Source organism: Plecotus auritus (genome assembly GCF_963455305.1).
Source record: "Plecotus auritus genome assembly, chromosome: 3".
NCBI lineage: Eukaryota > Metazoa > Chordata > Mammalia > Chiroptera > Vespertilionidae > Plecotus > Plecotus auritus.
In genome coordinates this window covers 213865971-213893724 of record NC_137772.1, presented here as the reverse complement: position 1 = coordinate 213893724, position 27754 = coordinate 213865971, and the positions used below count along the sequence as shown (strand labels likewise).

The following is a 27754-nucleotide window of genomic DNA, read 5'->3' as shown; positions in this document are numbered from 1 at the left end:
CAATCAGGCTGGCAGGGGACTGGTTAGGGGGTGATCAGGCTGGCAGGCAGAAGCGGTTAGGGGCAATCAGGAAGGCAGGCAGGCGAGCAGTTGGGAGCCAGCAGTCCTGGATTGTGAGAGGGATGTCCGACTGCCCGTACCGGGATCAGGCCTAAACGGGCAGTCGGACATCCCTCAAGGGGTCCCAGATTGGAGAGGGTGCAGGCTAGGCTGAGGGACACACCCCCCATGCACGAATTTCATGCACCGGGCCTCTAGTACATATATAATATGCATGGATACATATATATGCAAATACATACTATATACACATACTTATACACATACTTATACACTGGTGTACAGGTAGGATAGTTTTTCATGAGAACTTCAAACCATGGTCATTTTATTATTATATTTTAAATATATTTTTATTGATTTCAGAGAGGAAGGGAGAGGAAGAGAAATAGAAACATCAATGATGAGAATCACTGATTGGCTGCCTCCTGCACACCCCACACTAGGGATTGAGCCTGCAACCAGGCATGTGCCCTGATGGGAACTCCTGGTTCACAGGTCGAGGCTCAACCATCGAGCCACACCAGTCAGGCAAACCATGGTCATTTTAGAGATTTAAAGTGGGTGATAAATTCTTCATTGTATACCCTTTAATTTGTTTAATTTTTTTATAATGAACCTATATTTAACTTTTAATATATAAAATTTTATTTTCTAACAAGCCTATTCTTTTTCTCTAAACACAATAAAGGTTGGAGTCCAGATACCAGATATTCAGAGCATTTTCTGCAAGAAGCAAAATTACTCCACTGGAATGGAAGACATAAACCTTGGGACTTCCCCAGCGTTCACAACGACTTATGGGAAAGCTGGTTTGTTCCTGACCCTGCAGGGATATTTAAACTCAGTCACCAAAACAGCTGACACTTTTAAATATTTTCTGTATAAAAATGTGGGATTGTCCATGTGCAACCTACTAGAACATCATTCTTTGTGAACAGTACCTTCAATATGTATGATCCACAATATGAAAAACAAAGAGTTCTGTGTGTAAATAATACCTTGGATCACATAGGTATTGATTACTTCCCTAAGTCCAAGCGTTGAGTGTGGAAATCAAGATTATGTGAGTGAAATTTATTGTTGGAAAGAAATAAACCAATGTAGGTTCCAGCAACCAATTTGCTTAACTCAGTGACAATTATATCTAAAACTTTTCAAAATTTCTACATGTATTTTTCACATGTAGGTATTTTTTTAATAGATTGCCAGTCTTGTGTTTTGTATTACACTTAAAACATGAATGCCTGAAAAATAAAAGTCATAGATTTTTAATGATTCTCATTGTATATATATTCTATGTTAAATATAACAGAAGGTAAACTGATCTCAGGTTTAAAGGGTGAAAGAATACCGGTAAGTCTCGCTACAGAAAAGCCTGCAACTTAAGGATAATCATTCTTACATTTTTTTATTGCAAAAATCATCAGACTTTCAAATGAATTTAAAAACTTTTTCAATATTTTTTAATGAAAAAGTCTCATATTGTCATGTATAGAATATATCAACATTTACTACCTGTCATATTTAATGACACACACCATTGCTGTACGCTTGGAAAGTCCTTAAACCCATTCTCTAGTAAGTGTCCATAATTTAAAGGGTATTTTCTCCACTTAAATAAAAAAAATCCATTGTAAGGCTACAAATTTTATAAACCAAAGCAATACCTAGTTACATGCTTTACACAGTCCCATGAAAAAATAATTCAGTTGTTCCTAGTCCCTGATGCAAGGCACTTCAAAGCACCCGCACAAAACATCCATGTAAACAGCAGTACAGTACATGATTTAAATAACATGAATGACTCTTACACAGCTTGATCCAGACTAAAGGAAAAATAAAATCCATCACAGCCAGCAGCTAAACAGCATGTTAAAATTCACAACAAGGATTTGTTTCTCTTATTATAAAAAAAAGAATAGGGCATATGACCTTTTAGAAAAACAACACCTTTTGATAAATATTTTCATACTGAAAAGCATGCTCCGTGGGTATAAGTGATCAAGGGGAGATGCAAATAGCATTTCCAAACACCTAGGTTTATATCTGCCAGGCCTACAAGTCTGGACTATTTGTAGCACCTTGGAAAATGCATTAGAAAATCACAAAGGTACATTACTTAAAAACTAACCTTGCATAAGGTTAACTCAGTCCACAGTAACAAAGAACAATGATGCAGAGAAAGAAGTTTGTAAATTACTGGCTTACGAGATTTAACCAGCAAGAAAATTTGTCTTAATTATAGTAGTACATCTCATGTACATAAAGCACCAGTTTAAAAAAGATTATCAAACACCTCCAGCATCTTGCCACTCATCCTGAAAATTCATTTCTCATCACTTGCCATGTTACACCCCTAAAGCCGAGGAAGATAAAATTCGAATGGTGATAGGTATCGAAAGAGAAATTCAGTTCCTTCCCTATAGAGTGTACATTTCTCAAGTAAAACACAGATGAAGTAACAACATTTAAAAGGTCTACTGCTTTCCCTGGAGCCCATCATCCCAGCAGAATAGTTTCTGCCGATTAGAGAATTAACACAGGGCGAGGAGGCCAAAGCCAGGGTTGAGTGCCCTGTCACGGAAGGCCAGGTTGGTCTTGCTGCTGCAAGGCCACACTCTACGTGTGTACTAGAAAGCAACTGTCACAAACGATCACCACTGGTAAAGAGGTCTGAGTGTGAACCTGACTCCAGAGGCTTAACTTCACATGAAAATCAGCACATCTGCCTCTTTACCAGTGGCAGTTCTTATTAACAGCATAGCATGCCCTTCTTAGGCCTAAAAGGGGTAATGGTGTTTCTAGGTTTATGCACAGTGTATAATCAAATATAAATTTTAAATTACAGTTTAAAAGTGACTCCCAAAAGAAAATCAGTTTCTTCCTAAATGAAAAAGCCTTTATAAAATGCTGGAATGATGGTTAATTCAAATACAAAAACTCATATACAAAAAATCCTACATGTTCCTTCCAAACTACCTAGGTTCATACAGTTGATTCTACCACACAACTGTACTATGGTTACATCACCAGAGGAAAGCACTAATAAAATACTTCAGTTAGCAAACTGAGGGCCACTTCTGACCACTGCAATAAAACTGCAGCATTTGAGCAGGGCTGAGAAGCACCGTGCCTAAGCAAGGTTTCCTTCCTCCTGTTCTTGCATCCCACAGTGATTGCTGAAGGAAGGAACCTGGTCTGTAAACGACTGGCTCATCCACTGCCCGTTGGGAACATCACTGAAAGTCGATTCTCCACAGTCAGCTGCTGGCGGGGAGGAGGGAGAGAGGGAGAATGTTAGTTTCTTACATTTAAAAGCTTTAAATGATCAAATTAGAGGATTTTAACTGTCCAGTGAATGAGAACTGTTATTAAAATAATTAAGCAAGCTTCTTCCTCTTCTTTTTAAAATATATATATGTATACATATATACATACGTGTGTGTGTGTGTATAAATAAAATTGATTTCAGAGAGGAAGGGAGAGGGAAAGAGAGATAGAAACATCAATGGTGAGAGAGAATCATTGATTGGCTGTCTCCTGCATGCCCCCTACTGGGGACTGAGCCCACAACCCAGGCATGTGCCCTTGACTGGAATGGAACCCGGGACCCATCAGTCCACAGACCGACACTCTATCCACTGAGCCAAACCAGCTAGGGGCAAGCAAGCTTTTTTTTTTTTTTTTTTTTTTAAATCTATTTTATTGATTTGTTACAGAGAGGAAGGAAGAGGGATAGAGAGTTAGAAACATCGATGGGAGAGAAACATCGATCAGCTGCCTCTTGCACACCTCCTACTGGGGATGTGCCCGCAATCAAGGTACATGCCCTTGACCGGAATCGAACCTGGGACCCTTCAGTCCGCAGGCCGACACTCTATCCACTGAGCCAAACCGGTCAGGGCTTTTTTTTTTTTTTTTAAATATATTTCTTTCTTTCTTTTTTTTTTTTTAATATATTTTATTGATATTTTACAGAGAGGAAGGGAGAGGGATAGAGAGCTAGAAACATCGATGAGAGAGAGACATCGATCAGCTGCCTCCTGCACACCTCCCACTGGGGATGTGCCCGCAACCAAGGTACATGCCCTTGACCGGAATCGAACCCGGGACCCTTCAGTCCGCAGGCCGACACTCTATCCACTGAGCCAAACCGGTCAGGGCTTTTTTTTTTTTTTTTAAAATATATTTCTTTATTGATTTCAGAGAGGAAGGAAGAGGGACAGAGAGATAGAAACATCAATGATGAGAGAGAATCATTGATTGGCTGCCTCCTGCACGCCCCTACTGGGGATCGAGCCCGCAACCCAGGCATGTGCCCTTGGCCAGAATTGAACCTGGGACCCTTCAGTCCGCAGGCCGACGCTCTATCCACTGGGCCAAACTGGCTAGGGCCAAGCAAGCTTCTTGAATACAGTATATTTCTGTTCTATTTTCAGATACCAGACTAATAAATCCTCATTTGTTATTCAAGGAGGAAAATGCAACTATGATGACTTACTGTAGTTAGTGACTTAAAATAAAGGGGCTGTATGTTTGTATAAACATTAAATAACCATCACACTTTCTCTACGAATCACTAACCAGATTTTTTTTATAATTCCCATTCTTCAATAATTTGCTCTTTTTAAAAGAACTTCCCCTGCCCCCAATCCTGACGAAAGCAAGTCTTTGAGAGAACACACACAGGGAGGGGACATACCCAGGCCATTTGAAGAGAAGCTGCAAGGTTCACCATTGCAGGGATTTGCACCGTAAGCACCGCCATATGCTGCTTCATAACCTGGATCGTATTTTTCTTCCTTAACAGCCATCTTCTTTGCATCCTCTGTGGGGAGGGTGGAAGAGATTTAAAGTTGATTTTGTACAACACTCTTAAAAGATAGCTCTATTCAGAAATCATGAGGAAGAAATCTTTTTCTTGAATGTTCATGTATACTGAGATACATCTTTTGCTAAGTATAAGCTTTTGCACTCTTTATAACATATACTATATTAACCCATAAGAACTGTTACAGCCTAGAAGATTTAATTTGGGGTGGGTTACAATGTTTCTTATATCCGCAACATCTGTAAGAGCACCAGAGTACGTGGAAGACCTTAGTAAAAGGAGATTCTAACAGTGACTAACAGCCATTAGCAGAGCACTCTCGCTATAAATGTAACTGCTTTCTCCTCTCCTGCTTTTAAATCCACAACATACTTCTTGGAGTGTATACAGACATGAAATGAAAACAAGGAGCAATAACGGGGACACACCTTGGGCAAGCTGCAGGTCAAATGTATACTGAACTTCCTGAACATCTGTGTTTCGTTCAATGCCTTTCAATTGATCTCGTAAGTCTTTGAGCTTAATGTAGTAATGAACTTTGTCCTGGGCTCGGGGAAACTGAGCACATCTCGCACTGGATGATGGCATCACATAGCAGAGCTAGAATCATAAAATTTGACAGTTATAGCAATCTGTTCAATCCACTCCTATGGAGATAGAAAGTGTGTCTTTCTTTGGGTTCATGACTTGATACTTAATACTTTAGCAGTATATGCAAAATTAATAAAAGTGGTTGTGTATTTCTTTTCGTAGCATAAATTGCAATGGATAGAACGAATGAAAAAGGTCAACTAGCTAGAAAAAAATCCACATTGAGCTGATCTGCAAATACAATTTTAAGGACTTACAGTTTCTGTGTCTGGGATCTTGTGGGGTTGAAGTCCAAATTCTAAGTTCTTAACCTTTACTCCAAAAACTTCTTTACTAAAAATTTCATAAATGCCTAAAATGAAATGCAAACATATTTACATTGTCCATAATGTTAGCCAAGAAAAAAAGATAAAATTTAAAAGCAAACCTTACATTTTCCATTAAACACTGCTATTCGTGGCTGATATTTCTGTAATTTCTGCACTAGAATACGTCCTCCTTCACGAAATTCTTTACTAAAATTAAATTAAAAAGTCATCATAATATAAGTATGGCAGTATTTATAATATACTAAATTCAGATAGCTTTCAAAAAAAGATCAATTCACATACTGTGTGTCAAGCTCAGCCTGAACTAGGCACATATTCCTAGAGTGTGTGAGGCACCAGCACGGCCAAGGTTCAGCCTATGAAAATAAATGTCATGTAATTACCTGGAAAGGTCCTTGCTGCCTGGTGTTGTCCTTTCCACCATATTGGTAAATCCAATACCATATCTTCCTGGTAAAGTGTGATCGTCCATATGGTTCAGTTGGACCTCGCTCAGTCCTGACATAAACAGACACTTCCCTGTGAGAGAGTTTAGTTTATTTCCATAGAAAGTCAAAGGTTTCTGCCCTATGGGCTGATGTAGTAGTCTATTTTTTTAAATTGTTCTGCTCTTTTATTTTTTTATAGTTGACAGTATTATAGATGTCTCCCATTTGCCCCCTCCACCCAGTCCCCACCCCACCCCAGGCCGTTACCACATTACTGTTTGTCTCCATGGGCTATTCATATATACATATATATTCTTTGATTAACCCCTTCCAGTCCCCTTCCACCTTCCTCCCCTCTGAGATCTGTCCGTTAGTTTATATACCATTCTTGAAATGTAAAAAAAACACATATTATAACATAGATCAAAAACTGTATCAAGCAATTACTGTATGCTAGGTACTATGCTAAGCCCTTTGCATGTATTATCTCATTTAATTATCTTATGAGATATTACTATTATCATTCCCTTTTCATAGGGGGGTTAAGATAAATGCCTGTCAAGAATACACATCTAGTCAGTATAGGAAACTTTGAAACAGCTCTCCTTTCTAATCATTGGTGATATCACCACCAGCCCGGGAATACCTCAAACAGGTAAACATACACTGATGGGCTTGACAGTGGAGAAAATGAAAAGTTCAAAATTCCCTAGGATAAAACTTGTTAAATAATGAAGACAATATGCTATTCATTCTAAAAACACATTACTATCATTTGCCCTAAATATTTTCTTAATATATTTTATTGTTTTTTTACAGAGAGGAAGAGAGAGGGATAGAGAGTTAGAAACATCAATGAGAGAGAAACATTGATCAGCTGCCTCCTGCACACCCCCTACTAGGGATGTGCCTGCAACCAAGTTACATGCCCTTGACTGGAATTGAACCTGGGACCCTTCAGTCCGCAGGCCGACACTCAGGGGTCCTCAAACTATGGCCCGCGGGCCATATGCGGCCCACCGAGGACATTTATCCGGCCTGCCGGGTGCCGCTGCCTGTTCTGCTTAGCAGCCGACTCGTCCCGGGCCCGCAGTGCACATAGGAATTTGTTCATAGGTGTTTTTTTAAACTATAGTCCAGCCCTCCAACGGTCTGAGGGACAGTGAACTGGCCCCATGTTTAAAAAGTTTGAGGACCCCTGGACTGAGCCAAACCGCTCAGGGCTGCCCTAAATATTTTTTATGTTACTCTTAGATCATCCACTAGCATTTCCCGGGGGCCTACAGCATGCCTTATTCCAGGGGTCCTCAAACTTTTTAAACAGGGGCCAGTTCACTGTCCCTCAGACCGTTGGAGGGCTGGACTATAGTTTAAAAAAAAAAACTATGAACAAATTCCTATGCGCACTGCGGGCCCGGGACGAGTCGACTGCTAAGCAGGACAGGCAGCGGCACCCTGCGGGCCGGATAAATGTCCTCGGCGGGCCGCATGTGGCCCGCGGGCCATAGTTTGAGGACCCCTGCTAGGCATGCTGGTAAGACGACTCGTATACTGGACAATACAATAGTTATATGTGGTTTTAAAGCTCACTTGACAAGTATGAAAGTCTTTAATACTATTTTCTGCTAGATAAGGAGTTTCTGTAGAGAATGTCTCCAATCACAGCACTTCTTAACTTGACTGCCAATGAGCAACATTTCATCTCGCCTAGAAATGTGATGGCAATCAGCAGAAATCTGCAAGGGTCAGTGTTCAGTCTGCACTGGCTCAGTGATGCTCTATTGCTGCTACATCAATAGGTAACAACTAAAAAAATCCTTTGAAAAAGTAGTAACACTCATTTGAAACAATCCAAACAAAGGAGGAAGTACTCCTTTTCATGCCCCTCTACTCTTGGAAACCCAGTGATAGGTCATTCCAAACCTTCTTTGGGTATACACACAGAAAACATGTATGTATATTGACACATATATACTATCTCTCTTATTAAAAACACAATTTGGTTTAAAAAACAACAACAACCCAAACTATTAACACAGGTATCTAGTTTAAAATTACAGTAATAATAAAAAGAAAGTAACCACTTACAAAAATGGTTTCCAGGTCCAGGGTAATGATGCCCTTTGTAAGCAGCCATCAGTCCCGGGTTTATACCAATCTAAAAAAATGTTCATACATTTTAGTAGGGTGTAAGGGTGACAGAGTGGTGGACAAAATTGAATTTATTAAAATAAAAGTGTAATCTAACATCATAAGCAGTATTGTTTATCAATTACCTCCTCTTGATCTGAACAAAGTACTACAGTCTGAGGAAAGAAATTTTCCTTTATATTAAGTTTTACTGTTGTTTTTAAAAACCAGTTTGATTCCCTCATATCCCCTGGCCCCACCCCCACCCACTGGGCTGGAAAGAAAGAGGCGCTGGAGCCATGGGTCAGTCTGAGCCCAGGTCCAGCCACAAGCCTCCTTCTCAGCTCCCAGCAAGCAGCTGACTCCACATCTGCACAGCTGTGTGCATGCTGTTTCTTACAGTTACAGACAAAAAGCGAAGTTCAAAATCAGTGTTACCATTCATGGGGAACTCACAGATGCCCTGCAGTCTGCGTTACATGGATTATTTAATTTAACGGAAACCTATGAGAGAGGCTCTATTATCACCCTTTCACCAAGGAGGAAACGGGGGTCCAGGAAAGTTAAGGCTTGTCTAGGGTCATACGCATGTGGCAGGACTGGACACCAGACAACCCTACTCTGGAGCCCACCCTCTCCAACACACCCCAGTAATACAACCTCATGAAGGTGACATCATGTACTACCGAAAGGATTCTTAGAAACGGTTCTTTTCTGCAAAATTATTTGCAAGGATAAAGGTTAAGTTAATCCACCAATCTTCTATATTATAAAAGGCCAGTGACCGTAACGCTGTAATGACCGGTCACCAGGAGGTGCACCGATGGGTCCCGTGGCGCAGCGGGTCTGAGTCTCGCGCGATTTCGCACGCGGGGCCTCTAGTGCTATCTATAAAACCATATGGGGACAGAAAGTCTTACAATCACAATGTCCAGATTGAAGGTCAAAATGTCCGGGAGCGTCTTGGTCAAAAGTTCAGCTTCTGAAACACCATTAAAACGGTCAACTTTTCTTTTCACTTTAAACGTGTCTGTAATTTTTTCTTGCTTTTCCTTTGATTTTGTGGACTTGGCAGACTTTTTGGCGTCGGCAGGTTTCTTGGCGTCGGCGGGTTTCTTGGCCTCGGCGGGTTTCTTGGCCTCGGCGGGTTTTCTGGCCTCGGCGGGTTTCCTGGCCTCGGCGGGTTTTCTGGCCTCGGCGGGTTTCCTGGGTTCCACTGGTTTTTTTGGTTGTCTTGTTCTGGGTTTTCTCTTCCTTCCTTTGGGAGCCTCTGAAACACAGTGATTTCCAGGATGTGATGCAGAAAACCGCAACTGCAGAGTCTAGGCAGTTTTCCCAGAAAAGCCACCCTATCCGCATCCTTTTCACCTTTCTCCTCAATCTCCCAGCATCAGTCTCCTCTACAATGTCTTCCCCTTGCTTCACCCTAGAACTGGGTTCATGTGGCCCCATCCATGACCCTCCCTCCTCTGCTAGCTGTTCTTGGGATGAAACCTCCATCATAATCATCGATTGATTTTTTACACAATCTTACCTGGCATCTTGGCCTCCCCTTGGATACAAAGCATCTATGTACTCTTTTATAGGAATTCTACATGTAAATAGTTAAGTAAACAAATGACAGATAACGTACATAGCGAAAGAGGGAGGAAGGGAAATAGTTTAACTCAATTTCCCCATAATTCCAGCAGTAGAAAGCCTCAAAAGCAAGGCCTGTGGGCTTGTTTTAGAGAGTCTGAGTGTCTGTTCCACACACACGCAAAGAGGGGAACTCAGAGGTGCTGAGGATGAAACCTCTGGCTGGCAGTAGGAATCTGATCTCAGGACCTAATGCAGAGTTTCTCAGTCTTGGCACTACTGACATCTTAAGCTGAATAATTTTTGGTTGTGGGAGACTGTTCTGTACATTATAAAATGTTTAACATTCTATATATTTTTAAAATATATATATATTTTATTGATTTCAGAGAGGAAGGGAGAGGGAGAGATAGAAACATCAATGATGAGAGAGAATCATTGATTGACTGCTTCCTACACATTTCCCACTGGGGATCAAGGCTGCAATCCAGGCATGTGACCAGGAATCGAACCGTGACCTCCTGGTTCATGGGTCTTTGCTCAACCTCTGAGTCACACAGGCCGGGCAACATTCTATATTTAATAGCAACCTTGGCTTCTGCCCACTAGATGCCAGTAGCATCCAGCCAGTCATGACAATCAAAGGTGTCTCCAGACAATACCAAACGTCCCTAGAGAGCAAAATCATCTCTGGTCACAAACCACTGTCCTAAAATATCCAACAGGAAGCCTTGGTTTTCTAACCTTAGTTCTTTAACATCTCTCTTATAACTTCTCGGGCTCCTCCCCCATTCTATTACTATTTGGCATTTCTCCACCCTAGCCTCCCGTCATTCCTTTTTTCTATCTCACACTGCTTTAGCCATTCTTATGCTAAGAGATCCACTTCCACGGGCTTGTAGCTGGGGAAGTCCCAGTGCTGCCTGCCCAGAAAAGCAGTGGTCAAGGGCAGGGGTATCCCCAATGCAGTGAAGGGAGACATGTTCCTGGGATCATAACCTGGAACTCTGAGCACATTTCTCATATAATACAGCTACACTACAGCTGTAATCATTACCTTCTCTCCATCTCCCCACCCCCAAATCTGTTCTCCTTTCTTCTAATTCTCTATCTTGGTGAATGGTACCTCCTTCACCCAATTGCCTAGGAATTATTTCCAGATTCCTCTTCCTCCCCGTCTCCCCATGAAATCCATCTACCATGGCCAGGTAATTCTACCTCCGGAGTAGTTCTCAGTTCTGTCCTTCTCCACCCCTTTACATCCTCCTCATTTTGTCCCCAGATTATTCAAAGGATCTCTAATCCAGTCCTTGTCTCCAAGTTCTGCTTGTTTTCTACCACCCAGTCTATCCTCTGTAATACTTCCAGGCTGATATTTTCAAATGCCATTAAACTACGCCACCACCTGCCTACATTCTCTCAACAGCTCCCTGCTGCCTTCAGGATAGGATATACATTTTTAGGTGAAACAAGCCTCAATGCCCCCTATCCAGCCTCGTCTCTCACCATTTCTTTGCTATACCCCAGACGCCAATGTCAGAATCACTGCTTTTTAACTGTCATGCTTCTTCTTGTCTGTGCTTTGTGCATGCTCCCCCACCTGGAACTTTCCCAGCCCGTTCTTCCTGGGGACAGTCTCCTCACCCTGGAGTTTCTGAGCCCTGGGAAGCTGCCTCTGAGCCTCAGTCTGATTAGATGTCAGTGACATGAGCTCTCACAGCATCCTATGCCGCTCTTCACTGCTTTGTATGCTGAGCCATGATGTGTGTTTACTTATTATTTTCCCCTACTAGATTATGAGATATTCCAGAGCAGGATCCATGTTCTTTTTTAAAAGTATGTTTTACTGATTTCAGAGAGAGGAAGGGGGAGAGGGAGAGATGGAGGGAGGGAGGGAGGAAGGGGGGGGGAGAGAGAGAGAGAGAGAGAGAAATATCCACTGGCTGCTTCCCGCACACCCTCCCTGGGGATTGAGCCTGCAACCCAGTTATGTGCCCCAACCGGGTACTGAACTAGAAATAGAAACCCTTTGGTGCAAGGGACCACGCCCAACCGATAAAGCCATATCAGCCAGGGCAGGATCCATGTTTCCCCCCTTCTCCCCCACAAACCTATAGTGCCTGGCAGATACTAAGTACCTAAAAAATGGGTTAAATTTTTTAATACTAGCCAGGCTGGCATGGCTCAGTGGTTGAGCGTTGACCAATGAACCAGGAGGCCGCGTTCAGGGCACATTCTTGGGTTGCAGGCTCGATCCCCAGTGAGAAGGGTGCAGGAGGCAGCTGATCCATGATTCTCTCTCATCATTGATGTTTCTATCTCTCTCTCTCCCTCTCCCTTCCTCTCTGAAATCAACAAAAAAATTTTTTTAAAAAAATTTTAACACTAAAATATAACTAAAATTCATTATTAAACCCTTTTTTAAATAAGTTGGCTAATCCAATAGCTACTTTTCTATACTCTCCTGGGGCAAGTACCTTGTCCAGGTGCCTGAGCAGGAGCTGACTCTGGAACTTCTGCTGGCATCTGCTGTGTGTTCATAACTTCCATGTTAGGAGCCTCGGCCATCATTTGTTGAAATGGAAATGTGTAAAAAGCTTGAGCTTGCTGAAGAGAATAGCTGAAAGAACAATTAAATTAAGATAAGAGGGTAAAATTAACCAAATGTAAGTTTAAATGATCAGCTGTAAATAACTTTTCAGGACCCAAATATTTTGAAACCAGAATGTGGTATTTATTTAGAGTTGACAACAGGTGCAAAGTGAGGAGGAAGATCTAGTCTCATATGTACACACTCACCCAACCTTTACTAACAATACTAATTCACTCCCACACTGTTTAATGGCAAGATGTGTCCTCAATACAACTTACCAGTCTATCAAGTCAGCCTGCACTTTCCCTGAGATGAGATCATGGGAATTTCTAGCAGGGAGACACAAAAGGCCCACAAGCCCACACAGGAACACAAAAACCATTTGTGTTACTACCATCAGTAAGTACTGAATCATCTAACTTACCCTCTAATCTAACCCTCCCCCGGCCTAACTTTCCCCCGCATTTTGAGATAAAATTGACATATAACATTGTGTAAGTTACAGATGTACAACATGTTGATTTGATACACTTATATACAGGGTGGGGCAAAAGTAGGTTTGCTGTTGTGAGTACACGAAACAGCTTGTTCTTGTATTCTTTTTTATTAACTAGAGGACTGGTGCATGAAATTCGCCCACAGGTAGGGGCCCTATGCCTGGCCGGCAATCAGGGGCCTTCCAGCTGCCGACCAGGGCCTTCCTTCGTTCCACGCTGCCCCCTGGTGGTCAGTGCATGTCATAGCGAGTGATCGAACTCCCAAGGGAACACTGTATATCTGTATATTAGCCATATATATATGGTTGTCTCACTTTATATATGAACAACTATAAACCTACTTTTGCTCCACCCTGCATTGTACAGTGCTGACCAGCATGGGACAGCCTTAGCTAACACCTCCATCATGTCACATAATTACCATATTTCTTTTTTGTAGTGAGAACATTTAAGATCTATTCTCTTAGGAACCTTCAAGTAAATAATAGCATGGTGATGCTGTACATCAGAACCCCAGAACTTGTTCATGTTTTCTTAAATTTATTGAATTTGGATAGGTTTCAGGTATACAATTCTGTAAGACAACATCTGAATGTTGTGTGTTCGCTGCCCTAAGTCGTCTCCTTCCATTTATCCCCCTTTACCCTCTTCTACCTGGAAGCTTGTGCCCTTTGACCAGCATCTCCCCATTCCACTCCTCTTCCAATCTAAAGTTCTCCTGGTTTCTTTGCCTGTTTACGTATTCATCACTGGATCTGTTTTTTAATTGTTGCTGGGTTTTTGCTTTTCTGTCACTAAATGAGGATTAGAAATCATATTTTGTCTATGAAGTTATGGGGAAAAAAACACTTTAGACCTGTCTTCTGAACATGATTTAAGCTTTGTTCAAAGTATTCTGTTCAATGTCAGGGACAGAGGCCTTCACAGAAAACAATTTCACGAAAATATTTCTGATGGCCATAAGCCACTATCCCAAGCTGATGCATCAGCACAAAGCTAGGGAAGTAAACACAATTTATGAAACCCAAGTCACGCTAATGCCAAATAATGCCACAGGATATGCAGCAGGAGGAAAAACACGAGGAAATAAAGTGAATGAGTACTGTTTACTATGTTCTGGGGCAAGACACTCCACTTACTAGTTTTCTTTCTCTTTGCATGTGGAGAAAGAAGACAGGGAGCTCAGACAGCAGGAATTAAAAAGGCAAACTAGTACACTTTAAGCGTGTCAGCTTTACAGTGCCTAAATCATATCTCAATAAAATGCTTGTAAAAGAAGGCAAACTAAAGCATCCCCTGAAAAAGTGTAAAAGGATGAGACAGACACAAGGTAAGAGTCTACCCATGGGTGGCTGGGCTAGAATGTCAGATTTGCAAAGAAAACAGGGGTTCAGTCCCATGCTATTAATGGATAAACCACTGGAGAGGCATTTTAACATCAAGCTATCTTTCAGGGTAAGTTGATTTTAAAAGGTTAAGAATTAGTGCCCTGGCCTGTGTGGCTCAGTTGGTTGGGATTATTCCATGCACCAAGAGGTTGCAGGTTCAATTCCTGGTCAGGGCACATGCTATGGATTGCAGGATCAATCCCAGGAAGGGGAGTGCAGGAGGCAGCCGATCAATGTTTTTCTCTCTCTCAAGAAAAAAAAAAAATCAATAAAAACGTATTTTAAAAAATAAATTAAAAGGTTAAGAAAAGACAGATATATTAAACTATACCTTGAGAGTTTTATTTCTTTAAATATATTGTTCTCAAATTATGTAAAAAAAAATAAATATGATACAATGATATAGGAAACATTAACATGAGACAATACTATACAGCTCCTAGAAAGTAAATGTACTGACATTCTGTAAAAGCACAGAAAACCTTTGATATGTTTAAAGTGGAAAAGAATACAAAATAGCATTGTAAACCAAGGCTACACATAGGGAAACCATGCAGCCAAGGACTAGAAATTAAAATGTAAAAATGAAGAGAAGTGAAGTGTGCCCAGCACAATGTCCTCTCTTTTCACACTTTTAATACTATTTGTAGCTCTTTTCTTAACCTGTCAAAACACTGGTTGTTCAATGTTTATGATTTAAACATTCCGATGAGGAGTAGTGTAAGGCTGTTACATTGCGAGATCATGTGCAGTTCACCCTCTGGAAATTCTAGTAAAACGAACTGTAACTTTTGGCCGGGGCTAATGCCAGTTTCCGAGAGGCTAACAGCCGCTTTCGGTTAGAACAGTGGTCGGCAAACTGTGGCCGCAGTGTGCCGCTCTGTTGACTAATGCGTTTGCCGACCACTGGAAAGTAAAGACATGTGGTCACAATACAGGAGTGGCCAAAGAATGCACGAGGTCTGCTCTTTGTCATATTGTCAGGAAGGCAACCTACCCCGCCCCATGTTTCTTGTTACCACTCTCAGAGTTCAACAGATGTGAGTACTTCACAAAAACCCAAACCTAAGTCCTGGCAGGGTAGCTCAGTTGGTTAGAGTGTCGTCCCAATACGCCAAGGTTGCAAGTTCAATCCCCAGTCAGGGCACACACAAGAATCAACCAATGAATGCATAAATAAGTGGAACAGCAAAACTGATGTGTTTTTTTTTTCTCTCTCTCTCTCCCTCCCTCCCTTCCTCCAAGTAAATACATAAACATTTTTAAAAGTAAAGAAAAACTAAACTTAAAGCATATAAAAATTAGGGAGACACCATTCACATTACAAAAGGGCTCTGAACTTTTAAAAAAATGTTTTCATTGATTTTAGAGAGAGAGGAAGGGAGAGAGAAACATCGATCAGCTGACCCCATACCAGGAATCAAACCCACAACCTGGGCATGTGCCTGACCAGAAATTGAACCGTTTGGTACACAGGACAACGCTCAACCAACGAAGCCACACTGGCCAAGGCAAGGACTCCAAACTTTAAAAAATAGATTTCTGAAATGTGGCTCCCTTAGCATACTTAGGGGGTCATTAAGGATCTTCAGAAATTCTGGGGTTCAGAAATGGAAAATTAATATTTTCAAAATCAGTTGATTGAAGTAAAAAATAATGAAGAAAAATATCTGGAGTTATATTTTATATATCAATTTTGAAAGAAATCTAGAAATTTATCTAGAATACTGATGTGTCCCTTAATCTTTTAAAAACTATCTCTGGCACTTTACAGTAAATTAAATTAGAACAGAAACAAAAAAAAATAAAGCTATGGAAAATAGAATGTGTAAGTTCTGAGGTAATACTATCTTTGAGTGTTAAATTTAGCCTGATCAACTTACAGCCAGAACAAAAAGGAACAGGGTGGGTTACAACATTCTTATTAGTTGGCAGAAGAAAGCATGACATTTGTACAAAAACCTTCATGAACTTGAATGCTAGGCAACTAAAGAGTTCTGGGTAATCTCATTTTCTTTTATGTAATAACTAGAGGCCCGGTGCACAAAATTCGTGCATGGGGGGAGGGGGGTGTCCCTCAGCCCAGCCTGCACCCTCTCCAATCTGGGACCCTTCGAGGGATGTCCAACTGCCTTCCCCTGCAGGCCCGGTTGCCCCCAATTTCCCTCCTCTGCCGGCCTGGTCACTCCTAACTGCCCTCCCCTGCTGGCCTGATCGCCCACAACTGCCCTCCCTTGCAGGCCTGGTCCCTCCCAACTGCCCTCCTCTGCTGGCCTGGTCCCTCCCAACTGCCCTCCCCTGCTGGCCATCTTGTGGTGGCCATCTTGTGTTCACATGGGGGCAGGATCTTTGACCACATGGGAGCCATCTTGTGTGTTGGAGTGACGGTCAATCTGCATATTACTTTTATTAGATAGGATAGTTAAATTTGTAAGCAGCGTAAATTTCTTTCATCCTTAATGTAAAAGTACCTCTTAAATACATTTGCTGTATTTGTATATGGTAATTGCCACTTCATAACTCAGAATTCTGCAATATTTATGAACAATAATTGTCTCTGTACAAGAGGAAGAGCTACAAAAGAGCAGCTAGTCAAGTCATTCGTCCTCAAGAGAGCTCTGTTGCCTCACCATGAAAATGAGAGGTGAGATTTGGTGACTTCTCCATACATGGAGAATGCACAGAAAATAGGACCAAATCTGTCCAGATTCCAGACACACCCCAAAGAGCTTTTCTTTTCTATAATTCCCTGATGTCAAACTTTTAAGTATGAATGACTTTATTTCCCTTCTTCACTTGTCCCTTTCATTCATGTTGGTCCCTACCTGCTGGGTGCTGTCTCCTTTTCCTGCCGCTAACCCCTTCCTCTCTCCTAGCCTCCAAGTGCACCCCCCCTTTCTCTGAAACAGCAGTGCTCAAAGGGCTGGTTTTTACAGTTGTTTGAAATTTATAAACTAAGTTTTTCCTGATGAACTGTTTATTTTCCGACAGTCTTTCTCAAAACATACACACACGCGTACACGTACACACAGCTGATTGAGGAGTTCAGTTCAGATTTTCCTGTCATTAAACTAACTCTTTAAGGTTTTCCCTAAAGGGAACAACTTCAACCTCTTTAATCTGCAATTATTTTCTACTATTTTAAAGTTTTAGGTTGCTCTTTCCAAATACACTTGTTTTAGTCCATTTGGGCCACTACAACAAAATACCACAGACTGGATGGATAATGAACAACACATATTTATTTCTCAGTGTTGGAGGTTGGAAAATCCTCTTTCCAGGCACCAGGAGATTCAGTGTCTGGCCAGGGCCCGATTCTGGGTTCACACGTCAGAAGGGGTGACACATCTCTCTCGGGACCTCTTTTTTTGTTGTTGTTAAACCTCACCCAAGGTTATTTTTTGCAGAGAGGGGGCAGGGGGGGGGCAGAGAGAGAAAGAGAGAGAAACATCGATGTGAGAGACAGATCGACTGGTTGTTTCTCCCACGTGCCCCGACCAGGGACAGGAATCGAACCTGTGACCCCCACGCTCTAACCACTGAACCAAACTGGCTAGGGCTTGGGACCTGTTTTACTATAAGGGCATTAATCCCATTTAGGAGGGCTCTGAAATCATGACCCAATCACCTCCCAAAGGCCACGCCACCTACAAATACCTTCACATTGAAGGATAGGTTTCAACATATGAATTTTGGAAGGACACAAATATTCAGTCTAGAGCAGGGGTGGGCAAACTTTTTGACTCAAGGGCCACAATGGATTCTTAAACTGGACCGGAGGGCCGGAACAAAAGCATGGATGGAGTGTTTGTGTGAACTAATATAAATTCAAAGTAAAGGAGCGGAGGGGAGAGCAAGAGAACCCTCCGCTCTTTTGGCTCCGCAGGCCGGATAGAACAGCCGAACGGGCCGGATCCGGCCCTCGGGCCGTAGTTTGCCCACGGCTGGTCTAGAGCAACATTTTATTATCTTCATTTAAACAAGCATATACAACACCAAATACTTACAAAAGTAACAATCAACACTAAATAATCCATAAGCTCAAATACAAAGGACTAGTTATGTAACTATGATGGAGTACCATCGTAACTATTTACTTTTGTTTATTTATTTACCAGAGGCCTGGTGCACGAATTCGTGCACAGGTGGGGTCTGCCCCCAACCAGGTTGGCCAGGGGGAGGGGCTGTGGGTGGTTGGCAGACCGGGGGAAGGGGCCGAGGGCAGTTGACTGGCTGGCCCCGCCCTCTGGTCGAACTCCCAGTTGAACTCCTGGTCGAGGGGACAATTTGCATATTAGGTTTTTATTATATAGGATCTTTATTGTTGAAAGTATTACAAATGTCCACTTTGTGAGTTGTTTTTTTCCATTGACCCCCTCCACCCCATACCAGCCCCTCCCAGGCCTTCACCAGACTATTATCTGTGTCCATGGGCTATGTAAATATGCATACAAGTTCCCCAGTTAATCTTCCTGCCCCACCTCCACTCCTACTTTCCCTCTGAATTTCGTCAGTCTGTTCCATGCTTCTATGTCTCTGGATCTATTTTGTTCATCAGTTTATTTTGTTCATTAGATTCCACACATGAGTGAGATAATGTGATACTTATCTTCCCCTGACTGGCTTATTTCGCTTAGCACAATACTCTCCAGTTTCATTCATCCTGTTGCAAACGCTAAGAGTTGGTTTGCATAATATTACATTGTGTAAATGTACCACAGCTTTTTTACTCATCTACTGATGGGCACTTGGGCTGTTTCCAAATCTTAGCTATTGTAAATTGCACTGCTATGAACATAGGGATGCATACATTCTGATTGGTGTTTTGGGTTTCTTAAGATATATTCCTAGAAGTGGGATTGCTGGTTCAAATGGGAGTTCCATTTTTAATTTTTTTGAGGAAACTCCATACTGTTTTCCAGTCGGCATTCTCACCAGCAGTGTACTAGGGTTCCCTTTTCTCCACATCCTCACCAACACTGGTTGTTTGTTGATTTGTTGATGACAGCCATTCTGACAGGTGTGAGGTGGTATCTCATTGTTGTTTTAATTTGCATCTCTCTGCTGATTAGTGATGTTGAGCATTTTTTCATATGTATCTTGGCCAATTGTATGTCCTCTTTGGAAAAGTATCTATATAGGTCGTCTGCCCATTTTTTGGTTGGACTGTTTGTCTTCCTTTGATTGAGTTGTATGAGTACTTTATATATTTTGGAAATTAACCCCTTATCAGATGTAACACTGGCAAATATGTTCTCTCATGTGGTGGGCTCTTTTTTCAGTTTGTTGATGGTTTCTTTTGCTGTGCAGAAGCTTTTTATTTTGATGCAGCCCCATTTGTTTATTTTCTCCTTATTTTTATTTGCCCTAGGAGCTGTATAACACATTGCTATAAGAAATGTCTGAGCCGAAGCCGGTTTGGCTCAGTGGATAGAGCGTCGGCCTGCGGACTGAAGGGTCCCGGTTCAATTCCGGTCAAGGGCATGTACCTTGGTTGCGGGCACATCCTCAGTGGGAGGTGTGCAGGAGGCAGCTGATCGATATTTCTCTCTCATCGATGTTTCTAGCTCTCTATCCCTCTCCCTTCCTCTCTGTGAAATATCAATAAAATATATTTTAAAAAAAAGTCCGAGATTTTACTGCTTATGACTTCTAAGATTTTTATGGTTTCACGACTTACATTTAAGTTTTTTATCCATTTTGAGTTTAATCTTGTGTATGGTGTAAGTTGGTGATCTAGTTTGTGGGTTTTTTTTTTTTTTTTTTTTTTTTGCATATTCCTGTACAATTTTCCCAACACCATTTATTGAAGAGGCTGTCTATACGCCATTGTATATCCTTGCCTCCTCTGTCAAATATTAATAGAGTGTAATGGCTTGGGTTGATTTCTGGGGTATCTGTTCTGTTCTACCAGTATGTGCCTGTTCTTATGCTAGTACAAGACTGTTTTGAGTGCAGTGGCTTTGTAGTATAACTTGATATCTGGTATTGTGATTCCTCTAACTTTGTTCTTCTTTCTCAAGATTGCTGCAGTTATTCGGGATCTTTTTTGGTTCCATATAAATTTATGGAGTGTTTGTTCTAGATATGTGAAATATGCCACTGGTATTTTAATAGGGATTGCATTGAATGTATAGATTGCTTTGGGTAGTATGGACATTTTAATGATGTTGATTCCATCATAACCATTTAAAGGCTACATTCAATAATACTTAAGTGGAAGTGTGTGTATTCACCATATATTACTGGGTACTCACTGTGCACAGTCACTAGAAACTGTAAACACAAAGATAGAGAATAAGCCAAACTCCCCAGTTCATTAAACTACTCTTCATATAGTATGACTTCAAATTTCCTCACTATTTGGTCATTTTTGGTGCTCTGAAGCAAACAAACAAACAAACAAATACTTCAGATATAGCCTCATCATCCTGAAACTGAGCAGGGCTATCTACTTCCTCATTCTGGAGACATAGTACAGAACCCCATACATTACTGTACTGGCACTCACAGTACCCAGTCGATTCATACTGAGTTCACCATCAATGAAAACTGCCCTTTTATCCTCTCTCCCTCATCTCACACTTGTATCATTGATTTTTCCACACCTAAGCAAAACATAGTGTCTCTTTTTGTAAAAGCTGATTCACCGTTCCAGCCAGTTGGGATTGATCAGGATTCTGATTCAACCCATCCATTTCACAAAGTTGTCCCAGAGCTAGGTCAGGAACACATTTTATCGTTTCATCAACACCTTGAGGTTATTAAACTTCTGAAAAGTACAAAGTTGGGGTAGAACTTTTAAATGGCACATCAGTACAGACCTCCCATCAGCCTGCATTTGACTCTTCCAACACTAAACCAGCTTTGATTTCACCTAATTAGACTGCTATCAGTCCATCTTCACCTGCACATATGCACATGTGCGCACGTACACACACACACACACACACACACACACACACACACACACACACACAGTGGTATGGCACAATTGTTAGGGAGGCAGGCTTTGAAGCCACACTGCCTGGGTTCAAATTTCAGCACTGCCACTTACTAGCTCTGTAGGCAAGTTCCTTAACCTCTTTGTGTCCCAGATTCCACATCTGTAAAATGGAAATAGTTGCACCTAATTTACTGGTTATGAGGATTAAAGTAGGTAACCTGTGCAAAACACTTAAAACAGTGCCTGGTATGTAATAAATTTGCCGTAACAATAACAAAAACAGGAGATGATTAAATATTTTAGGTACCTCCTGTCATCCCTCCTGATGTCTGCTCTAGTATCCTTAGCTAAAAGGGAATGACCTAGCTTGGTGGCTCTCACTTTTTTTCTGAACTTAACACTATAGCCTAGTGGTCACTAGTTCCTTGTAAATGTGCGCAATTACTACTGAGAAGCAAACGTTTTGTTTAGGATCCAAGTCCATACGTTAAGAAGACAGATTCCACCTCTGGAAGAAACAGGGACCCATGTTTTTATTTTCAGTATTCAGGCCCCTCTCCTGTGAGAGAGAAACATCCATCCACTGCCTCCTGCAAGCACTCCAGGGGGATGGGACCCACAACCTAGGCATGTGCCTTGACCAGGAATCGAACCCACAACTTTATAGGATGATGCTCCAACCAAATGAATTACCAGGTCAGGGCTCTTTGAATGTTTTGAAGTTAATCCTCCAAAGTAAAAAGCAAACTCATTATTACCCAGCATCCCATTCCACTCCTTGATTAGCACAAAGTAAGGGTGACAGAGAACCACTTTCTTTGGATTATGGGAGCCTGTCATTTCAGAATTCCCAAGGATAAACTCCTTACGGTATTAAGGCAGAATTCTTCATAGTTCCTGAGGTTAAAGTTTTGCATGTCAAAATTTTAAAAATGGTCTATAACTCTATGGATTAAGTGAAGACAGAATATAAGTCAGTTTTGAGCTAAACACTCTACCAGCCTGTTACTTTGCTTTATAAGACACTAAATAAGGTCTTATAACACGGAATTCATTTGATGGTAGGGTTTACCCAAGTTTCCATTCTGATCTGAAGTAAGATCACAAAGGTCAGAGTGATTTCCACAAGTTCTGGTGAATTCTTTTCTTTGTAAAGTTCTTCTGAGAAAGAAGTGGAGTACTTTACTTCAGGATTCGATCCACAAAATTAGGATAAAGTTCCCACTTTGTCTATATGTTATCTCCTTTCCTAAACTCTCAGACGATTTTGGTTACTTAGCCCTTTCCACATAACACGGACAGCATGTCAGAACTGGATTCCAGCGATGCCCTATTTTACAGACATGAACAGGCCCGGAGAAGTGAGTGTCTTGCCTAAATTCAGGGCCCATTAGCCACCACAAGTCAGGATAATTTTTCATAGGTCTAACAGTATTTTATTCCAATATAGAGCATCACTTTATAAAAAGACCCTGTTACTTACCATTATCTAATTATTATTTTTTAATTTGGTTTTCCGCCCGTTCAAATCTCAAAATCTCGTGCTTTTGCAACGTTTTTCCACACGCCTAACACTCCCCAAAGGACATATTAAAAATCGACTCTGAAGTTCGTCCTCAAGACCATTAGAAGACATTTCGATGGCTTCTTGGGAGTGGTGGTCATAGTCTCAGAATTCAAGAGCTCTAGATGGCAACATTGGCTATCTTGTGGCCCCTGATGTTGCTTTTAGTAAATCTTGGGGTGGGAAGACACATAAATCTGACTACAAGATGAAACCTTGAAGGAATATGGGTGATACTCCACGTTTACAGCTCCTTGCAGGATAATGTAGCCAAGAACGGCAACCAGAAATACAACAAAACTCCTGCAAGCACTCCAGGGGGATGGGACCCACAACCTAGGCATGTGCCTTGGCCAGGAATCGAACCCGCAACTTTACAGGATGATGCTCCAACCAAATGAATTACCAGGCCTAGGATGTTTTGAAGTTAAATACATATATACACACACACACACATTTATTACAAAACTGGCTGTTACTAACGCATTTGAAAGCCAGCTAGATACCAGAAAAGACTGAGGAGGGGTTCAGGTGCTGCAGACCTCGCGTAGGAGCGCCCCGGGCGTGGAGGGGCCGGCGGGCTGGCAGGCCAGCAGTGCGCACGCGCGGCCCCGGCCTTTGTACCGGCAGCGGCACCTGAAGACCCCCGGCGAGCATGCGCGCCCGCGACCGCCCAGCCGCGAGGGGCACGGGGGGAGGGACGAGGGGCGCGGGGGGAGGGGTGGCGCTCCGCCCTGGCCTTACCTGCCCGCGTTCTCCGCTTCCATTCCCGGCTGCCGCTCCCGCGGACGTCTGCTCCTGCCACGCAAGCGAGCGACTGGTCGTTACAGTGTCGTGGCGTAGGTGCAGCGGTACAATAACCAGAGACTTGGACCCGATTGCCGGCAGAACTGGGATCGCAGCGAACGCTCAAGCCCCGCCCCCAAGCACCTAGCTCCCCCTCCCCCCAGCGCAAACCCCTCTTTTGCGGGGCGCTTCCGTCTGTGCCTCACCAAATCCCAGGACTTGTGAGTGTCACGTGTCGCGGGACAGCCCAATCAGGTTTGTCCCCCTCTGGGTTCCTCTGCTGGCCGCTTGGCCTTTCGGGAAGGGTGGAGGACAAAAATGTAGGAGGGGGAGCGCTCTGCTGACGTAGGCTCTTGTTTCCCTCCACCCGCACTCTTCGGTGGTGGGCGGCGATGGGGGTGAATGGTGAGGATGTCTTATGGGGGCGCTGGGTAGGTGGGGCTGTTATGCTTATCAATCAGGATTATCCAGGCCTTTCCACCCAAATTTTTATCCTGATTAAAAACTGTTTTGCATTAATTATCAAGCGTGATGTGGGAGAAAGAAGAGTCTATGGGATCAAAGAACCTGGGAGTCCCGGCCACTGTACTATCTTGGGCCTCAGGTTCCTAACCTGTAAATTGAGGTGATTGTAAAACTGCTTTGTAAAATGTAGAACTTTACATAAATCATTGTCTGGTTTTCTTTGGATATATAAAAATAGGAATCTTTGAAGTCTATGATAGTAGATGCCATTCAGGCATCACGTTTTCTTTATAACCTATAACCTTCCAGACTACCCCCTGTGTTGTAGTTTTTTGTTTTCTCAATGGCTCTTACACAGCTAGTTTCTGTCTCATTATTTCTCAAGTTGTCACTAGTGTTCATACAAGGACTTCATTAAATAACCCTTAATGGAGATAGCTTTTATCTTTGTCTAGTTTGCATAATGAAAAATATGGCTGCTGTATTAGTTAGCTTTCCCTAGTTAAGCTGGGGTAAACAGATGACTCCAAAATCACAGTGCTTTACAGAAACAAAGGTTTATTTCTCACTAATGTAACACGTGGGCTGGGAGATGGCTGTGGCTCTGTGGGTCATGTGGCTTCTTCATTCTGGGATCCAAGAAAAGGGCTTTCTTGAGTAAACACACATTAATTTGTATTATGTCAATTGTTTAAAACTTTTAATATTTTGAAACTTTTCAGAACTTTTCCCAATACTGTGTCCCTTAATAGGTACTATTCAGAACCTGACTCATGGTAGGTATACTTAAACCCTGACAATTGATTTTTTGTCTTCTTCTTTTCATAATGCAAGTGCCTAACTTAAGCTTTGATTGCCAAGGCATTTATTTCAAAGAGGCATCCACTTCATAGACTGGCTATCTAGAATAAATACATTGCCAGACACACACACACACACACACACACACACACACACTGCCAGGGGTGCGCGCGCACACCACACACACACACACACACACACACACACACACACACACACTGCCAGAGGTGCGCGCGCACACCACACACACACACACACACACACACAGGTTAAAGAGCTAGGCTGCCTCTCCTAATTGAGGCTCTTTTGTTTTAGGAATCTTGGTTGATTTCAATAAATGACCATTTGGACTACTTGTTTTTTTTCCTTTTCCACTGCTTTAATTTCCACTCTTTTATTTTAAATCCACTGATAGTGAACTCTGAAACCCTAGGCTTCCCACCCTTGACCCCAATAAAGCAGAACCCAGGCCCATGCACATGCATGCTCACTCTCTCTACTGCGACCCCGCAGTGAGGTCTTGTAAATAACAAACCAGTGTCTTTTCAACATTTCTGTTGGGGTTGCCAAAGGAGGCCAAAAGTGGTAAGGGATTATAAATTTATTAGGTCATCTGGAGTCCAGATGGGCTGAACCCCAAAATGCCACCAGCTCCTAGGGTTGGGGAGTCAGAGGTTTTAAAGGACTCTAGGTGGGTTTTTTCGGCAGGAAACTCTCTGGGCAGGTCTGGATCCTGGGAAAGTCCGGAAGGGAAAGATAATAGTCTTAGCAAGTGGAATGTGGTCTTAGCAGGTGGAATGTGGTCTTAGCAAATGGAATGTGGTCTAAGTGAAAGGGAATGTCGGTTGTGAAGTCAAAAGGTCAGTTCCCAGGGGAGGGGTATCAGTTCAGTTATTTGATCAGACCTCACCGTTTCCTGATGTTATTGCTGAGGTGTCTTGCAACCATAGTAAGAACCATAAGAGCTGCCCTAGCTGGTTTGGCTCAGTGGATAAAGTGTCGGCCTGAGGACTGTGGCATCGTGGGTTCAATTCTAGTCAAGGGCATGTGCCCAGGTTGCAGGCATGATCCCCAGTAGGGGGCGTGCAGGAGGCAGCCAATGATTCTTTTTCATCAATGATGTTTCTATCTTCCTCTCCCTTCTTCTCTGAAATCAATTTAAAAAATATACACACACACACACACACACACACACACTGAGTGGCCAGATTATTATGATCTCTGAACGCATAATAATCTGGCTACTTGGTGTATATAGGGGTCCTTAAACTACGGCCTGCGGGCCACATGCGGCCCGCCGAGGACATTTACCCGGCCCGCCAGGTGCCGCTGCCTGTCCTGCTTAGCAGCCGACTTGTCCTGGGCCCACAGTGCACATAGGAATTTGTTCATATTTTTTTTTTTTTTAACTATAGTCCGGCCCTCCAACGGTCTGAGGGACAGTGAACTGGCCCCCTGTTTAAAAAGTTTGAGGACCTCTGCTATATAATAAAAGGCTAATATGCAAATTGTCCCCTCGACCAGGAGTTTGACCAGCAGGCAGGACGGCCAACCACCCATGTCCCCTCCCCCTGGCCAGGCTGGCCGGACCCCACCCATGCACGAACTCATGCACTGGGCCTCTAGTGTATACACACACACACACACACACACACACACACACACACACACACACTGAGTGGCCAGATTATTATGTATTCAGAGATCATAATAATCTGGCCACTCAGTGTGTGTGTGTGTATGTCTAAGCGACCGAACGACTAGAATAACCGGTTGACCGGTCGCTATGACATGCAGTCCGAGACTCCTCACTCCTTACTGCCCGCCTGCTCACTGCTCCTTACCTCCTAGCTCACTGCTCCTTAGCGCTGTGGCGGAGGCGGGAGAGGCTCCCACTATCACTGCTGCACTCCCCAGCCGTGAGCCCAGCTTCTGGCTGAGCGGTGCTCCTCTTGTGGAAGCGCACTGACCACCAGCGGGCAGCTCCTGCATTGAGCATCTGCCCCCTGGTGGTCAGTGCGCATCACAGCGACTGGTCGTTCCGGTCATTCCACCATAAAGGTTGCTTAGGTTTTTATTACATACTAGAGGCCCGATGCACAGAATTCATGCAAGAGTAGGCCTTTCTTCCCTGGGCTGCCAGCACCAGCTTCCCTTCAGCACTTGGGACCCAGGCTTCCCTCACAGCCCCGGCTTCATCTGGAAGGTCGTCCAGAAGGACGTCTGGTCTAATTAGAATATTACACTTTTATTATTATAGATATTAGAGGCCCGGTGCATGAAATTCATGCATGGTGGAGTCCCTAGGCCTGACCGGCGATCAGGGCCAATCAGCACCTTCCTGCTGGCTGCCAGCTGCCAGCCATGGGGAGGGACCAGGGGAGGTTCGCTGGCCGTGGGAGGTTGGCTGTGGGAGTGCACTGACCACCAGGGGACAGCTCCTGCATTGAGCATCTGCCCCCTGGTGGTCAGTGCATGTCATAACGACTGGTCGTTCCAGCATTCCAGTCGCTTAGGTGTGTGTATATATATCCATAAAGGCTGGTTCCATCATAACATTGGTTGTTGATAAGCTGAAACCAGTACAAAACAGTAGGTATCCATTGAATATTTCTTGAATTAATGAATGAACAGGGTATCTTTTCTTTCTCTGGTTTTTCTAACCACCTAGGATCACAGTCTAAGAAAATTTTTAAAGCAGTTGGCTTGCCTCACTGATTTCAGAAAGATAATTCTAGTGACTGAGAGTATGTGTAAAGAGCTACAA

At 42.8% G+C, this 27754-nt stretch overlaps 2 protein-coding genes across 3 annotated transcripts in view; one reads left to right on the top strand and one right to left on the bottom strand.

Moving 5' to 3' along the window:
* The window catches only part of GLT8D2 (glycosyltransferase 8 domain containing 2), a 30242-nt gene extending 28881 nt beyond the window's left edge, over window positions 1-1361 (top strand). The window contains exon 10 of the mRNA XM_080660633.1: window positions 749-1361. Coding sequence (XP_080516759.1) covers window positions 749-921 — 173 coding nt within the window. The 3' untranslated portion in view covers window positions 922-1361. The remainder of the gene's footprint in view (window positions 1-748) is intronic.
* Window positions 1315-23866, bottom strand: TDG (thymine DNA glycosylase). Of its 2 annotated transcripts, none has more exons than XM_080660632.1 (10): window positions 23680-23866; window positions 12425-12567; window positions 9290-9639; window positions 8328-8397; window positions 6195-6330; window positions 5915-5997; window positions 5740-5834; window positions 5320-5491; window positions 4763-4888; window positions 1315-3324 (listed from the first exon to the last, which is right to left on the bottom strand). In XM_080660632.1, exons 1-10 carry the CDS (start codon window positions 23700-23702, stop codon window positions 3194-3196), a joined length of 1329 nt encoding a protein of 442 aa, XP_080516758.1. In that variant the 5' UTR covers window positions 23703-23866; the 3' UTR covers window positions 1315-3193. The 2 variants fall into 2 exon arrangements, with proteins under 2 accessions (XP_080516758.1, XP_080516757.1); XM_080660631.1 differs by having other exon boundaries at window positions 1446-3327.
* Window positions 23867-27754: the final 3888 nt, after the last annotated feature.

Bases quoted from the DNA above. Each gene is read 5' to 3' on its own strand.
- TDG (XM_080660631.1), bottom strand. From the start codon at position 23,702: ATGGAAGCGGAGAACGCGGGCAG. The intron at 6,331-8,327 runs GTAAGTGGTTAC...ACTCTCTCACAG, and splicing joins TGGACCTGGAAACCATTTTT to GGAAGTGTCTGTTTATGTCA. The intron at 5,998-6,194 runs GTAATTACATGA...ATTTAATTTTAG, and splicing joins GGCAGCAAGGACCTTTCCAG to TAAAGAATTTCGTGAAGGAG.